Here is a 17,214-nt window from a genome sequence, read left to right as displayed (position 1 = left end):
TTCTTTGAAATGGATATTCGTGTCTTCTTCCCTTACTCTCCACACAGGAGGAGAAGAGACGGAGAGTTACATCCAGAGAACAGTAAGAATAATTAATACATCTTTTCTATACAATGTGCAATCTTCATTACTGAAACGACTTTTCTGAAGAGTTTTGAGGAGCTTTATTGTGAGTTGCCATGGCGACCATAGATGGCTTAAGAATGCTGAATTTGGGGTCAGATTATTAACCTTCAGTTCATGTAGAATTCTCATTGCAAAGAATGAATTGAGGGCAGAACCAGATTTAAAGGTCCTATTAAATATTAAAGTAGTATGTGCCCTTCGAGGTTCTGAGATAAAGATTGCTTTCTTGGGTAGGAAGAGAAGGACCGGTTGAAAACTGCTTGCAGGGGAGGAGTTTGGGAGAGTCACCCTTGGGGTGTGTGCTACTTTGCTTGACAGAGTTGCTAGACCGCTCCCTGCAGAAGAACCGGAAAGAGTAAGACCTGGAACACACATGGAAGAAGAGGAAGAAAGAGATGAAAAAGTAAAGCCTGGTCACATCCAAGTTTGTCAATTGTACTTTTTGATCTTTGAGTCCCCATTTGGTTTTAGGAAGGGGGTCACGGGGAGTGGGGAGCCTGTAGGAACAAAATGACTTTCTCTAATCAAAATGACCTTGACTTTAGCCAAAATGCTTTTCAAACTCCTTTTTTCTGTGGTTCTCTACCTGGAAGAGGGGTTATGTGGCTGTGGTGATAAGCACACCAGTGTTAGGCTTGGGGGTCAGCTGGACCTTGTGCTAGTTCATCAATTGCAGAACTTTGGTCCATGCCCTTGCCCATCTGCCTCCCTTACTCGTCAAGTCTTGGTGGAAATCTAATTTTCAAACACGTGTGGTGCTAAAATCCTATAGCAGCATCCAGATAAAAGGTTGCGTGTGCGTGCGCGTGTGTGTGCTTCCTTAAGATTTATTTTAGAGAGATGAGTTGGGGGAAGGGCAGAGGGAGAGGGAGAGAGAGCATCTCTCAAGCAGGTTCCGTGCTGAGCATGGAGCCTGATGTGGGGCTTGAACTCAGGACCCTGAGATCATGACCTGAACCAAAACTGAGTTGGACATTCAACTGACTGAGCCACCTGAGCCCCCCTTCAAGTTGTATTCTTTTTTATTTATTTGAGAGAATGTGTGAGAGAGCACAAGCAGGAGGAGTGGCAGAAGGAGAGGGAGAAGCGGGCTCCCCTCTGAGCTGAGCAGGGAGTCTGACGTGGGGCTTGATCCCAGGACCCGAGCCGAAGGCAGACGCCTAAATGACTGAGCTACCAGGCACCCCTAAGTTGTATTCTTTTTCTTTTTTTTTAAGATTTTATTTATTTATTTGACAGAGAGAGACATAGTGAGAGCAGGAACACAAGCAGGGGGAGTGGGAGAGGGAGAAGCAGGCTTCCTGCAGAGCGGGGACCCCGATGTGGGACTCGATCCCAGGACCCTGGGATCATGACCTGAGCCGAAGGCAGACGCTTAATGACTGAGCCACCCAGGCGCCCCCCCCAAGTTGTATTCTTAACTGAGGTCAGCCCAGATCCCCCCAGGTCTTCCCCACACCTCCAGTTTCTTTGTAAAATCAGAGTTTAAGGTTCTGTGAAATAGAGATATGCCACCTGAACCCCCTCGGGGAGGGGATAGGAGAGGGAATGGGGGTTTGATACCGGAAGCCTTACCGTTAGACAGTACTCCCTGTATGACAGACTGCTAACACTGAGCGGTCACGGGTGATGGAGCAATATCAGATCCTGTTCTGTGTCCTGTTAAGACATTGATTAGAAGTTTCTTACAAACTCAGAGGGTTACTGCTGTTATTGGGAACCTCTTAAAGGATGGGCGTGTGTTATTGCTCTAGTGGGGGAGCAGCTAAGATGTATGATAATTCTTGAGCCATTTGGTCCTTAAAGCTAGCCTTTAATTGATCACCTTGCCTACCCTGATACTAGTTAGAATTAGATAGCAGTTAGAGTTAGCACACTCCAACTCATTTGAGCACAGGCTGTTCTAGGGGGCTTGCTTGACCACCCTCCAAAGGAGCGTTGGGTGGGATTGAAATTCCTTGTCTGTGGTCAGACTCCCAGTATCTCTTGTAGAGAATGGTCTGAGATGTGTTTCTTCACATCACCAACTCCTGCGGTCTCTTCACAAAATGTGGGGTTTGAGGCTGAATACAACTTGATGTTTTCCAGAGAAATGTGTTTAGCTCTTTAAGCTCGGGTTCCAAACGATGTGCTGTCAGTGTTTGAGCTAGAGCACTTGTTCAGAGTGGGCCATCCTGCTTCCTGCCATTATTATAGGTCCCTGGTTTTGATAGCCAGTTGTCTGTGAGGTTGTCCACACTTCCTAATGACAGATGATAGAGGGTTTGGGGGTAAAACACTTCGATTATAGAACTCTTAGATCCTGCGACTCCTGCCTGCTTACCCCACCAGAAATAAACTTGCTGTCTTGAAGATTGTCTTTACTCCCGCCAGCTAGCTATAGGATCAGCTTAGGTTTTATTTCCACAGAACACTTATAAAAAGATCAGGGAGGGACGTCTGGGTGGCTCAGTCGGTTAAGCATCTGACTCTGGGGTTGAGCTCAGGTCATGATCTCCAGGTCCTGGGATCGAGCCCCCTTGTTGGGCTCTGCGCTCAGCACGGAGTCTGCTGGAGATTATCTCCCTTTCCCTCCGCTTCTCCCCTGCTTGCTTGCATGTGCACGCATGCGCGCGCTCTCTCTCTCTCTGTCTCAAATAAAATCTTAAAAAAAAAAAAAAAATCAGGTCTAAGTGAAGGAAAATCAACTAGTTTTTTTTCTCTCCCCTCCTCCCCCAGGAAGAAAAGAGGCTCAGAAGTCAAACCAAAGAACCGTAAGTGTAGTTAACATACCTTTGTACTTTCTACTGTGAACTTAATTGCTAAAATAAGTGCTCTGGTAGAGAGCTGAGTGGACAGGGCGTTAGGTGTGTAACTCCCATACATGTGTGGGGGTGGTTCTGCTTGTGGAAGGTCAGACCACCGCAATGAAAGCAGGGCTCAGTTGACCTCAGCTGATCTTGACCCCAGGCCCTTCCTCCGTGGTGGTCGTACAGCAAGCGGTTTGTCAGGTCGTACATCGCTGCATGTCAGTGAATGTTTAGTTGTTCATCCATCACAGTGGATAGGGCCTGTGTGTGCCTTGACGAAGGTATGCGTAAGAAGGGCATTGAAGGGGTGGCAGTGTTCCTCACCCACAGCTGTGAAGACACTGTGTAACAGACTGTTGCTAAAGCCCAGTGGCTTAAGAGATAGCATTTATTTAGCTTACGAGTCTACATCTTGGTGACTGTCAGCTGATCTTGGCCAGGTTTGGTGGGGATGATGGGGAGGATCTTCCTCTTCTCTGTGACGTGGCCAGCCTGGGTGTGCTTTTGTGGCGGTGGCCGAGTGTGAGGGCAGAGGTGAAAAGTACTTCAAGCCTCTATTGACCTCCAGCTGGCTGAAGTGAATGTTGAGACTGGGCCTTTGTCTCGGGCTGGGCAGAATATCCAAATGGAGTGGCAGGGCCCTGCGGCCAAGGTACTATGTGGAGAGTGGCTTTCCATGGTTGCGGGGGCAGATTGCATATCAGACCAGCTCTTGTGAACCTCTACGGGGTGACTGCAGGGCCATTTCCACTGTAGGCATGTTCCCATCAGGTTACAGGAAATCAGTGGAGTCCTATTGTGTGTGTGGTGGAGGGGGGGGTTGTTTGTTTTTGTTTTAAGCTACTGGTGTATGTCAGCAACATCTATATGAAACATTGATGGCATTTCTAAAGATCCTAAGTTCTGAAGTAATAAATGCCTTCCGAGTTTCCTGCAGGGAAGACATGCCCTTCAGCTGGGAAAGGCAGTCCACGCTCTAAGTCCTGGGAGGAGACTGTAGTCATCACTGGGGCTGCTTGCCATGGCGTCAGGCTCTCTGAGCCGATCGGGGTGTATGTATTTTGTTTTGTGTGACAGAACACCTAAACCGAAGTCTAAGGAGGAGCCAGACAGAGAAGGAAGAACTGGAGTGCAGGCTGAAATGGATGAAGAAGAGGAGAAGGTAAAGACTGAATCTTGGGTTCTTAAATGTCACTTTGCTTCTGTTCCCATGTGGTTGAGACACATGGCGTGGGACAGGGCTCTGGGTTCAAATCCCGCCCTACCTACCTTCAGGCAACTCTGGGAAAGTTACCTAATCCCCCTCCTGGGGGTTGGTGATTATCGCTGCATGTCAGTGAATGTTTAGTTGTTCATCCATCACAGTGGATAGGGCCTGTGTGTGCCTTGACGAAGGTATGCGTAAGAAGCCTCCATGAGGAGGCTTGATCTGTGTCCCCTAAGACACATCAGCCATACCTGTGCTGCTTAACTGGCTTCCTGAGTTGAGTCTAGGTCTCTCCATCCTGCCAGCCTGTTGAGTAGTTGCAACACAGACCCCCCCCATTTCAGCTAAGTGAACACATAAACTCCAAAGCATTATACATGCAGCAGGGCTGGGCCTTCATAAAAATACAGGATGGCAAGGTCATCTGCAGGGCGGTCCTGCTACCTGAACTCCAGGGGAGGGTGTACTCATGCCATGGGGGCTGCAGCACAGGCATCTCCAGCTCTTCAAGCAGTGTGGTTCCTTCTAAGAGAAGCTGAACTGGGATAATCCCAGGGTTGTCTCTGTGGTTTTTTTTTTTTGTCTGTTGAGATCTAGACAGCGGAGACCGAGGTCACAGACTTGCTGGGTCATGAACTTCCTTACTTCCGGCCTGGTTGGCAATAGGCATCCATTCTCATTCTGTGGCATTTGACCCTTTTGGTGTCACCTCCAGCTAGCTCTGCCGTCTTCTTGTCTCTCGCCTTTTCTGTCCAGATACTGGTTATCTTACTAAAGGTGCTTGCCCGGAATCCCTTCCAGGCCCTCTAGAGAGACCTTAGTGATGGTGTCGGAGCACTCATTGCCCGCAGACAAGCTGGCAGGAGCTTTTGCTTCCTGGTAGAAAGGGATGGAGGGGTCACACATTTGACCCTTTCTAACATTGTTAGCTTTTCTATTTTAATAAATCCACTAATAGACTTGTTACTCTATGAAAATGAGCTCAATAAATTTCAGAGGGTTTTTTTTTTTTGTATGTAAGTTCAGAAGGTGCTAGACTGTATATTACAAGGAGTTGGTGACTGTTGGGAATTCTTTTAATTGATTTTTTCCCCCCATGTTGGAGTGCCAAGTTTTGTCCTTGTTGTTTTTCCTGCTGTCCTGATGCCTGTCTGTCTGACCTCTTCGCTTCTGACCAGATGAGAGCTGGAACTACAGGCGTTCCGGCCAACAAAAGCTAAATGGCTATAATATTCCCTTTTATGATAAGCTTTCCTGGGACTGGGTTGGCTAATGATGGCCCAGATCTGGCCCTCTGCTCCTTTTTATAAAGTTCTTTTGGAACACAGCCGTGCCTTTTCACTTCTGTATTGTCTCCGGTTGCTTTTATGCTATAATGACGGGGCTGAGTAGTTGCAACACAGACCGTGGGGCTTACAAAATCTGAAAATGTTTGTTTTCTGACTCTTGATAGAAACCATTTGCCGACTCCTGGTCAACTCTTGTTTGGAGGGGGTAGGGAATGGAGTTAAAAATTGGAAGTCTCATCACTAGTCTGTAGATCCGCCCAGACTTTCCTGTTCTCCAGTTCCACAGTGCTTCGATCGTTAACTGATACTTTCAGTTTGGTCTTGCTCTTTTCTCAGAAACTAACTTTTCCCCTCTTTCTCTCTCCTCCCCTGCTTCACCCTCTTAGGATGAAAAGAGACCCAGAAGTCAACCCAAAGATCTGTAAGTGGTTGAAATGCTTGTGCCTTTGTGCTGTGCTTTGTGAAATTTTCATTATTGAAATTATTGTTCTAGAGATCTGTGATGATGTAGAGGTTTACAGGGAGCTGCTGATATTCTTGGAAGATTGGATCCTTTCGGGCAGGGTTGGATAAGAAATTAAACTGGGCCTCATCCTTGCTCCTTAGCCTTTGCCACTTGGATAGCTGTCCCATCCCCTGCACAATCTCATGTGTCTCTTAGCTTCCAGCGTTTCTCATGTGGCCTGCATCGGAGGGGTCACAGGGGACTTCTGGGGGCCTTCTCTTGGGGTTACAACTTATCGATGCTCCTTTTAGGGCCACCATCACAAGGGGCTTTCTTTATTGAATGGGAAGAATCTGTAGCCCAGATATTCTGAATATTTTGCTTTTCAATAGGGAGGCATTAATCTGTGGGGTTTTTTTATTTTTGTTTTAAGATTTTATTAGAGAGGGGCGCCTGGGTGGCTCAGTCGGTTGAGCGTCTGCCTTTGGCTCAGGTCATGGTCTCAGGGTCCTGGGATCGAGCCCTGCATCAGGTTCCCTGCTCGGCGGGGGGCCTGCTTCTCCTTCTCCCACTCCCCCTGCTTGTGTTCCCTCTCTTGCTGTCTCTCTCTGTCAAATGAATAAATAAAATCTTAAAAAAAAAAAAAGATTTTATTAGAGAGAATGAGAGAGCGAGAGAGAGAGAACACAAGTGGTGGGGGAGGGCAGAGGGAGAAGCAGGTTCCCCACTAAACAAGGAGCCCGATGCGGGGCTTGATCGCAGGACCCTGGGATCTTGACCTGAGCTGAAGGCAGATGCTTAACTGACTAAGCCACCCAGGTTCCCCAAATTTGTTATTTTTGATATGAGTTGGCAATATGGTTATTCTGAGCAAATATTTGGCATATATTTATTTACCTAATAGAGCTGCCAAACGGAGACCTGAAGAGAAAGAACCTGAAAGAGTAAAACCACAAGTTTCTGAGGAAAAAGATGAGGATGAAAAGGTAAGCTCTTATTTTTTAATCCTATTGTGTTTCCTACATCCCAAAGTGATTTTTTTTTTTTGAAGGTAACTTTTTATTATGGAAGCATTCACGCATACCCCAAAGTACGCAGAATAAGGTAGCAACCCCTTGTGTTCTCATCCACCTGCAACAGCTCTCAGCTCATGGTCCAGTGTTTCAGTCAGTCCCTCCCCAATCTCCCAGCCTCCCTCACCCCTGGATGATGCTGAGTAAATCCCAGATGTATTACTGAAATACTTACAGAAGAACTGCCTGTAAGAGGAAAGGACTGTTCTTAAATATCACCACAAGACCGCCATTAACACAATGTCCAGGTCTAGTCTGTTCAAATTTCCCTGCCTATAAAAGACAGCGGAGACTGAATCAGGACCCAAACGAGGTCTGTACAGTGAATTTGGTTGGTATTTGTCCTGTCTCATCCAGAGCTGTGCCCCTTTCTCTTGTGGTTTATGGAGGGAACTGGCTTACCTGTACAGTTTCTGGGTTTTGGTTTTTTGTTGTTCGCACTCCTCTTTTGTTAAGCATCTCTCTCCAGCCCTGTCTCCTACAGGTCTGGGGGCTTACCCAGAAGCCGGTCCTCTGTTTTCAGTGGACTGCTGAGGTGGTGCCAGGTGCTTCCTGTTGCATCACACCAGAAGGCACAGTTGTCTATTTATGGTTTTAAGACTTATCACTGGGCCGAAGTGTTGTCACCCGATCCATCCTTTATAAAGTCCCTCTCAGCTTTTCATTCGAGGTTTTTAGCAGTTATTGCTTAAGTCTGTATCACTGGGAGTTGCAAAGTGGTGATAGTCCAGTTCTCTCATTCCTTCATTTACCCAAAATAATTCTAGAAAGAAGTTTCCCCTTTCTTTATGGTGGCCCAAGCAGACTAATATAATACCATAGTCCAGGTGGTTTAAACAACAGATGTTTATTTTTATAGTTCTGGAGACTCAAAGTCTAAGATCAAAGTGCCAGCAGGGTTAGTTTCTGGTGAGGCCTTTTTTCCTGGCTTGCCGATGGCTGCCTTCTCACCATGTCCTCACAGGCTCTTCCCCGTGCGAGCGTGGAGGGAGAGTGTGAGCCTGATGTCTCTTACAAGGACATAGTCCTATTGGATTAGGGCCCACCCTTATGACCACCCTTTTAACCTTGGTCACCTCCTTAAAAGCCTCCTCTCCAAATGCAGCCACATTCTGGGTTAGGGCTTCAGCTTGAAATTCGGGGAGACTTAATTCATTTCATAGCACCCCTCATCAGTTGTTGACTTATGAGGTACTGCTTGTACAAGAAAGCTAAGCATTTTAATTTTAATTTTTTTTTTTTTGAAAAAGATTTTGAGAGAGTGAGCGCAAGCCGGGGGAGGGGCAGAGGGAAAGGGAGAAGTGGGCTCCCTGCTCTGTGGGGAGCCCAACATGGAGCTCGATCCCAGGACCCTGAGATCATGACTCGAGCCAAAGGTAGATGCTTAACCGACTGCCTTTGGCTCAGGTTGTGATCTCAGGGTCCTGGGATTGAGCCCAACATTGGGCTCCCTGCTCTGTGGGGAGCCTCCTTCTTCCTCCCTTGCTCCCCTTGCTTGTGCGTGCTCACTTATGTGCTCTCTGTCAAATCTTTAAAAAAAAAAAAAAGGGTCTGTTAGGAGTCTGTTAAGGGAGGCTTTCATTACAGGAATTTTGAATATAAGACTTTATACACTGCAGATGGCTGGGGTCTCACTGGTCCTTTGACTGCCTTCTTCCCTGCCTCTGACTAGGTTTTGTGATAACCATGTAGATAAAATTCTGAAGCATTATTCAGATATAAAATACTTTTGTACCCTTCACTCCTCTTTCGTTCTCTCTGTTTAGGAAGAGAAGAGACGCAAAACTACATCCAAAGAACCGTAAGAACTTATTTTTGTCTTGGTAAAAGCAGGTCATAATTTTAATATGTTCTAGAAAGAAAAAGAGGTTTTTAATGAATTTAGAGCAGCCTTAGCTTAGCTTTGTATCTGATTGGGTCTGTGAGCTCAGGACCAAAACATTCCAATTCTGCATGAGGCAGGTGCCCTCTGTGTGGTAAGGATGGGGCGTGGACCCAGCCCCTTGCCCCTGAGGCAGCAGCTGATGCTCATCTGTGTTGGTAGATAAGGTGTAGCTTTGGTAGATTCTTACATGTTCTGATAGGATTAAAAAAGCCAAACCATCTTGTGCTTTATTCTCAGAACTGAGAAAAAAATGGCTCGAAACAAAACAGTAGTGTCCTCCAAGGTAAACCTATAGCTGGGGGTAAACCCAATGCTACGGTGCCAGTGGGGTTGCCCAGAGCTGGCTGTCTGAGCGCTGTTTGTGTTCATGCCCCCAGACCAATCCTCTGCGGTGTGTGCAGTGTGGACAGTACCTGGATGATGCCGAACTAAAGTATGAACAGCATCCTCCTGACGCAGTAAGTTCTGGCTCTACTCCCAGCCTTCCAGTCCCTGTCTCTGCTCCTGCCTAATGGTCCGATGTCTCTCAGGTGGATGAGCCACAGTTGTTGACAAGTGAGAAACTCTCCATCTTCGATGCCAATGAGTCTGGCTTTGAGAGTTATGAGGCTCTTCCCCAACACAAACTGACCTGCTTCAGGTAACGGATATGCTTCTGCTCTTTTGTAATATAGCACTTCCCTGAAGATGCTAAAATTCTTAAGATCCTAGTGAAGTTGTTTGTTTTGTTTTCGTTTTTTTCCCCCTTCCCCCATCCTAGTGAAGTTCTTCAGCACCTACCTGTAACATTTCTTAAGTTGCTAACACTTCATGGATAAGAACCACAAAGATAGTAGGAGTATAGTAGAATTTGCTGTGTGGTTTGTTAAAACTATATGTATTTAATCTTCAGTCTATGCATATCCTGAAGCTCATTCAAAGGAGGGCCAGCCAGGTGCTAGGTACTGATCTAGGTGTTAGGGGTGGAGCACAGCAGGTTCCTGCTTTCATGGAGGCAGAAACAGTTACGCCTGTCAGGTAGTAACAGCTACGACTGATGTGAAAAGCATGGTGAACAGAGGGGTTGGGAGAAAGAATGTTTTTGGAAGGGAGGGTATGTGACTTGAGCAGAGCCCTTGGTGCCATAGAGAACAAGCGGATAGCTAGGGAAAGACGTCCCTGCTCCCCCCCCACCAGGTGGAGGGGGCAGCAGGTACAGAGACTCCGAGGTGGACTCCTGTTGGCTTTGGAAGACTCAGTGATGAGGCTGCTGTGGTTGGAGTTGAGGGAGCAGGGGGTCAGGGAGGGGGCTAGATCCTGCAGGGCTTTGCAGGCTGTGGCAATGACCCCTGAGCTTTCTGAGTGCAGGTCTTGGCATCTGGACCGTGCCTTTGGCTAGGTTCAAACAAACCTTTGAGTACGCAGTCTCCACGTTCTTCAGCACCCGCTGTTCCATTCAGCTCCTTCTCCCTGGGGCTGCAGTTACTCTGAGGCTTCACTTTGTGGGAAATGGCTTGCCTCCAGGACTAGCCCAGTTTCTTTCAGGCCTTGGCAGGTGCTTTTCCCCTTCCTGTGGAGAATGATGGGGGTGGATTGCCTCCATCACACCTGTTAGCCTCAGGTGGGCATCACTTCCATGACACCCCTGCCCCATAGGTTAGGGGTTCTCTTGCCCTCAGACAAGATCCCCAGTATGTTTCTTCAGCACATTTCATGCTTCATGTGGTCGGTGGTTGGCTGTATCTTCCTCTCCAACATGATCAGGATCCTGATCTGTGTCAGGATGCTGTCCGCCTACCAGTGATCCTCAAGGCCTGGCCCTCAACTCTGCCAGTGAAATCAGCTGATACAGCTGATGCTCATGCCCTCATGTCTCCCTGTTGTGTCTCTCAGGACTAAGGCTCAGGAGAGGACCAGGAGCTGGAGCCAGGGCTGCCGTAGTCAGGAATGTCAGAGCTTGGGGTCTCTTGGCTCCCTCCTTGAGAGGGATCTGCTGTAGACTCCTTCCTGTACGGTGGGGTGGTGGCACTAAAGACACACTTTCCAGGGATAATGTGCTTCTTAGCCTCGGGCCGTTGGAGCCAGACTGCCTGAGTTATTTAGGGACTCTGCTGACCTCTGGTACTTGGGCTGAAAGTGGCAAGTGGAAACAAGTCCAGGGCAGGGTCCATACTGTGAATTAGTGAGTCCTGTCCCTGCCTGGAACTTAGAACTTCTCCCTGATACCACCTCTACCAAGAGGGTCCATGGACAGCTTGTCGGGCTGGGCACTATTTCTTCCTCTTCTGTAGGTCCCCAGTATCCTGTTTTCCCTTGATAAGTGTCCATGTAGCCCACTGGGCCTAAGGCCTGAGGGCAGAGTATGACCCATGTCTATCATGACTGGCACGTAGTAGGGGAGTTTAACTCAAGATATTCATGTTTTCATTAAGTTCTGTGACATTTCAGGATGTGGATTTCTGGCTCCTAAGGGCCTAGGCTATGGGATCATGGTGGAGGGTGGTGTTCTCGAGAGATTGCAGATTGTGTGTGGCCTGCCTGGGCCTTGGAGGGATGAGATGGTACCTCTGGTGCAGAAAGTAGTTTTTGAGGCCAGCCTGAGCAGGAAGGAACCCCGCCCCCCCAACCACAACCCCCCCCCACACACACACATACCGATTTCATGTTCTTCTGAAGTTTGGCATTTGGGTGGTAGGACTGTGGATGCCTTCAAGCTTGAGATTTAACCCTCCAAATGAGGCTGTCCTTGCCATATCTTTGTACTACTTTCTTTCTTTCTTTTTTTTTAATTTTATTTATTTATTTGACAGAGACACAGCGAGAGAGAGGGAACACAAGTGGGAGGAGTGGGAGAGGGAGAAGCAGGCTTCCTACTGAGCAGGGAGCCCGATGTGGGCCTCGATCCCAGGACCCTGGGATCATGACCTGAGCCGAAGGCAGACGCCCAACAGCTGAGCCACCCAACAGCTGAGCCACCCAGGCACCCATCTTTGTACTACTTTCATATTATTATATAGTATGCTTTATTATGCCCCCCTTTCTTTTTTTTTGAGGTCAAACTCCTGTAACACTTAACCATGTATGAAATAGCGTGAATAGGTAAATGCAGAGAAACAGAGTGGGGAATTGCCAGGGGCAGGGACAGAATAGGCAGCAGTGTCTGCTTACCAGAGGGGATTTTCTCTGGGGCAGTAACAATGTTGTGGAGCTAGATGGAGGCGATGGTTGCACGACTCTGGGTGGAACAGGTCTGAGAAGCCAGTGTTCCTCCGTTGGCGATATGCCGAGGGAAGATGTAGTTACTGCTCCCTTACGAGGTTTCCTGTCCTCCCGCTGTAAGACTCACCACTCTCCTGGTGTCACCCTTGTAGACATCTAGGTCTGCAGACATCAAGGTCCTCTTGATGCACCGGTGGGAGAATCGGGTAGAACTGTCAGGGTGGGGACACTGTGCTGATCTAGTGTTCTGGCAACCGAAAAGGTAGGAGTCTAGGACTTGCACCTGGGCCCGTCACCTCGTGTCTGAACGGAACTCTGCACCGATACTGCCTCCACCGGTCGGCTGGTAACGGCTCTCTGTTGCCTGTCTAGCGTGTACTGTAAGCGCGGCCACCTGTGCCCGATCGACACCGGCCTCATTGAGAAGAACGTTGAACTCTTCTTCTCCGGTTATGCAAAGCCAATATACGATGATGACCCATCTCTTGAAGGTAAGTGGAACACTCCATGTTCTGTGTGGGACAGAGATCTTAAAAACAAAGCTCACCTCCAAAGCAGTACTCAGCTGCAACTACTCTTCTTCAAGTTGGGACTTAAGACGTGCTGTGGACAGCTGTTAGCACACTTGCTGGCTCTGCGGGCTGCCCGCTTTGGCTGATGAGCGCAGTCAGCTCGGGAGCACTCAGTGCCACTGACCCTTCTGGGGTTTGATGGGAGTCCTAGCTCTTAGTTCATTTCTTTTCAGGAAACTTTTTCTTCTCTTAGGTGGTGTTAATGGCAAAAATCTTGGCCCTATAAACGAATGGTGGATCACTGGCTTTGATGGAGGTGAAAAGGCGCTCATTGGCTTCAGCACTTGTAAGTATGTGGCCAGTCGGGGACTGTAATGGGATCTGAAGGGGGCCTTCGTTCCTGCCCTCCCTCGGGCTTGGTTGGGCTCTGGTGGGATGCCTCAGGCTCACATGAGCAGCAGGTGACTAACTTGTGACTGTGTGGGAACTAGGTCGGGTTCCAATAGGGTGACTTTTCTAGGAGTTACAGCTGACTCTGGAACTGACCCTCCAGTTAGAAGAAAGAGCAGGTCCTATTCTTATAGCTCAAACCCAGACTGAATTCCAAAAACAAAGATGAGCCCAAATAAGGCCACTTGGCCAGTCTCCTATTCTCTAGCTGTCTCTAAGATATTATTTAAGGAATCTCTGCACCCAACATAGGGCTTGAACTCATAACCCTGAGATCGAGTTGTATGCTCTACTGAGTGAGCCAGCCAGGCACCCCCGTTCTCTAGCTGTCTTAGACCACTTCTGAATGAGTTCACTCTGAATGTACTTCGCGTTTTGTTGACTTTTGCGTATGGAACAACTTAGACTATTCCATAGTCTTCATAGACTCATCCCTGGCCTTTGGCCATCGTAGTTGTCATTAGATTCAAACCACTTCTTAAAATTTCTGTTTACTTCAGCTTTTGCCGAATATATTCTGATGGATCCCAACCCAGAGTATGCACCACTGTTTAGCGTGATGCAGGAGAAGATCTACATAAGTAAGATCGTGGTTGAGTTCCTGCAGAGCAACCCAGACTCAACCTATGAAGACTTGATCAATAAGATTGAGGTGAGAGGTTCAGGGTTCTTTGTAACCTGGGATTCATGCCTATTTACATGCCGCATAGATGTTGCTAGAAAACACATCTCAAATGAGAAACCGTTTTTCAGTTTTATTAGAACAGTTTTGCTTAAGCCTAAGAGAAACTTCTGATGTTTTTCTTAAAGACCACTGTTCCTCCTTCTGTGCTCAACCTGAATCGATTCACAGAGGATTCTCTCCTTCGACATGCCCAGTTTGTGGTAGAACAAGTAGAAAGTTATGATGAGGCTGGGGACAGTGATGAGCAGCCCATCTTTCTGACCCCTTGCATGAGAGACCTGATCAAGTTGGCTGGGGTCACCCTAGGAAAAAGGTAAGGATGCAGCAGGAATAAAACCGAAGACATGACACCAGAGAAGGTAGTGTCATGGGTGCTCCTCCCTAGCCCACTGACACGATGGAAACCTCTGTCCCAGGCGAGCTGAAAGACGTCGGACCATCGGGCATTCTGCCAAAGAGAAGGACAAAGGCCCCACTAAAGCCACCACTACCAAGCTGGTCTACCAGATCTTTGACACTTTCTTCGCAGAGCAAATCGAGAAGGATGACAAAGAGGACAAGGAGAATGCCTTCAAACGCCGGCGGTGTGGCGTCTGTGAGGTAATCTCACTTGGGCTGGGCTCCCTGTGTAATCTGAAGAACTTCTTTCTTCTGGCTTGAGACTCTCCCTCCTCAAATGTCACCCTGAAAACAAGGTTACCTGGGGGGGATTGCATGCCTCATGGGACAAGCAGATTGACCGGACAGCTGTGCAAAGAGGTGTGCTTGGGCACTTGGCTGTTAATGCTGCTCTCACCAGAGAGGCTGGCCTCCCGGGTGGCATTGCTCTGTCCGGATCGCACCGTATCTAGCAGCCTGGGTGAGTGCAGAGGAAGGCATTACCCCACAGAGGTGCTGCCGCCGCAGAGGACATCCTCCCCGGAGCCTTCCTCGTCTCCTAGTGTAACTTTCCCAGGAAAGTCGGGACTCTATCCAAAATAGATTTGAGGCCTTTTAAAAGCCCTCTCTTCCTCTGAATTCTTATATTTACTTCACTCAGGATTAGGGGGATTAATTTCTCCAGTCACCGAGAGCGGAGGTATTTTGGTATCTACTACAGGCATACCTTGTCTTACTGTACTAAACAGATACTGCATTTTTGGGGGGTTTTTTGTGTGTATTTTTGGTTTCTTAAAAATCGAAGTTCTGTGGCAACGCTGCATTGAGCAAGTCTATTGGTGCCATTTTTCCAACAGCATTTTCTCACTCTGAGTCTGTCACATTTTGGTAATTCTTGCAGTATTTCAAACTTATTCATCATATGTATGGTGATCTGTGACCAGTGACTGTAGTTTGCTGAAAGTTCAGATGATGGTTAGCATATATTTAGCAATAAACAATTTTTAAAGAATATCCTTTTTTTTTTTTTAAGACCTAAAGCTATTTAATAACACATTTAATAGACTATGGTGTAGTGTAAACGTAACTTTTCATCTGCGCTGGGAAACCAGAAACTTCATTCGGCTCATGTTACTGTGGTGGCCTGGAACTGAGGTCCGCCTGTATTTGACTTATTTTGGACAAAAACTCAAATGTGAAAATACTACAGCTGCCTTTAGAACCTGTGTTCACACTGCCTTGCTGGACTGTGTTTTCCTTTTGTTTCATTAACAGGAATTCACATGTTCTCACCATTCTTTTGGTTTTATTTTTTTCATTTAACACATGTATATGCAGTTTTCAGAGCTTCTTAAATACACACAACTGGTATTTGCGCCAGCTATGTGTTGATGCAGTTAGTTCTAGTTGACTCACTTTGATTATTTAATAGTGTTTCATTATATGAATATCACAGCTTATCCCTCTGTTTTAATGCTGTGGCAGTGTCCTTGAATGAGGTTTCTTTTTTTTTTTTTTTTAAGAAATTTAACTGCTGAAGTTTTTTTTTTTTTTTTTTTTTTAGATTTTTATTTATTTATTTATTTATTTAATTGACAGAGAGAGAGACACACAGCGAGAGAGGGAACACAAGCAGGGGGAGTGGGAGAGGGAGAAGCAGGCTTCCCGCCGAGCGGGGAACCCGATGTGGGGGCTCAATCCCAGGACCCTGGGATCGTGACCCGAGCCGAAGACAGTCACTTAACCAACTGAGCCACCCAGGCGCCCCTTGAATGAGGTTTCTTGTGACCATCTCTACGTAGAAGCAGAATTGCTGGGGTGTGCATTATAGGTTTAACTTTGGTCTAGAAAACTCCAAAGTATGGGGCGCCTGGGTGGCTCACTCGTTAAGCGTCTGCCTTTGGCTCAGGTCATGATCCCAGGGTCCTGGGATCGAGCCCCGCATCGGGCTCCCTATTCGGCAGGAAGCCTGCTTCTCCCTCTCCCACTCCCCCTGCTTGTATTCCCTCTCTTGCTGTCTCTCTCTCTGTCAAATAAATAAAATCTTTAAAAAAAAAAAAACAAAAAACTCCAAAGTGGTGGTGCTGGCTTACCCTTTGAGCTTTGCGAGCTCTCATTTCTCTGCACTTGTCCCAACACATGCCCTGCTTTTTAAATTTGCTAACCTGGAGGGTGTGAATGGGATCTTGTTCTGAACTTACTTCTCATACTTCACCTAATGAGGCTAAATACAATTTTTTTTTTTAAAGATTTTATTTATTGATTTGACAGAGAGACACAGCGAGAGCAGGAACACAAGCAGGGGGAGTGGGAGAGGGAGAAGCAGGCTTCCCACGGAGCAGGGAGCCCGATGTGGGGCTCGATCCCAGGACCCCAGAAACATGACCTGAGCTGAAGGCAGATGCTTAACGACTGAGCCACCCAGGCGCCCATAAATACAATTTTTTTTAAATTGTAATTCACCAAAAAAATGGTTACCAGTGGTTACTAATGGCCATTTCATTCACTTCTTAAACTTTTTAGGTTTGTCAACAGCCCGAATGTGGACAGTGTAAAGCCTGTAAAGATATGGTTAAGTTTGGTGGTAGCGGACGGAGCAAACAGGCTTGCCAAGAGAGGAGGTAGGTTTGGCTGACGCCGTTCTTGTAGCAGAGGAAAATGCCAGCTGGTGGCAGATGAGCTTTGCACAGGACAGGTGGGCTGAGCTATCCAGAGCAGGCAGCCTTCCCTTCTAGCGTTGTCCCCGGTCTGTCTGCGTTATCTGACTAAAACATCCCCAGTAGGTTTTACTTTATTATAAAAGGGGATTTGCTTATAACAAGTGATTTTATAGGTGCCCCAACATGGCCATGAAGGAGGCAGATGACGATGAAGAAGTCGATGACAATATTCCAGAGATGCCATCACCCAAAAAAATGCATCAGGGGAAGAAAAAGAAACAGAACAAGAATCGGATCTCTTGGGTTGGAGACGCTGTCAAGGTAATCCTGGAGAAGCTGGTCTTCTTATTGTCATACCTCTGAGAAAAGAGTTGTCCCCTCTGTATCACTGCCAAACCGCTTCAGCAGCCTGAGCCCTGGAGTGGAGAGACCTGCTCGTTTGCCTATGAGAAGAGTAGGGCCCGTGGGAGAGGCCAAGGCCCTTGGCCATGCACCAGAAATGTTTTTTGTTTTTGTT

The 17,214-nt window shown here is 47.3% G+C and overlaps 1 protein-coding gene across 3 annotated transcripts in view; it reads left to right on the top strand.

The window, feature by feature from the left end:
- The window catches only part of DNMT1 (DNA methyltransferase 1), a 45,140-nt gene that overhangs the window by 13,744 nt on the left and 14,182 nt on the right, over positions 1-17,214 (top strand). For all 3 annotated transcript variants that reach the window (XM_027585728.2, XM_027585729.2, XM_027585730.2), the window contains 17 exons: positions 48-82; positions 445-529; positions 2,845-2,879; positions 3,993-4,077; positions 5,798-5,832; positions 6,761-6,842; positions 8,696-8,730; positions 9,052-9,097; positions 9,192-9,272; positions 9,345-9,454; positions 12,385-12,503; positions 12,778-12,870; positions 13,475-13,626; positions 13,785-13,972; positions 14,076-14,259; positions 16,561-16,658; positions 16,871-17,018. In XM_027585728.2, the coding sequence (XP_027441529.2) occupies positions 48-82; positions 445-529; positions 2,845-2,879; positions 3,993-4,077; positions 5,798-5,832; positions 6,761-6,842; positions 8,696-8,730; positions 9,052-9,097; positions 9,192-9,272; positions 9,345-9,454; positions 12,385-12,503; positions 12,778-12,870; positions 13,475-13,626; positions 13,785-13,972; positions 14,076-14,259; positions 16,561-16,658; positions 16,871-17,018 (1,611 nt within the window). The remainder of the gene's footprint in view (positions 1-47; positions 83-444; positions 530-2,844; positions 2,880-3,992; positions 4,078-5,797; positions 5,833-6,760; positions 6,843-8,695; positions 8,731-9,051; positions 9,098-9,191; positions 9,273-9,344; positions 9,455-12,384; positions 12,504-12,777; positions 12,871-13,474; positions 13,627-13,784; positions 13,973-14,075; positions 14,260-16,560; positions 16,659-16,870; positions 17,019-17,214) is intronic.

This window comes from Zalophus californianus, chromosome 1, assembly GCF_009762305.2.
Source record: "Zalophus californianus isolate mZalCal1 chromosome 1, mZalCal1.pri.v2, whole genome shotgun sequence".
Taxonomy (NCBI): Eukaryota; Metazoa; Chordata; class Mammalia; order Carnivora; family Otariidae; genus Zalophus; species Zalophus californianus.
The sequence above is the reverse complement of the archived record's forward strand: the minus strand, read 5'-3'. Positions and strand labels throughout refer to the sequence as shown.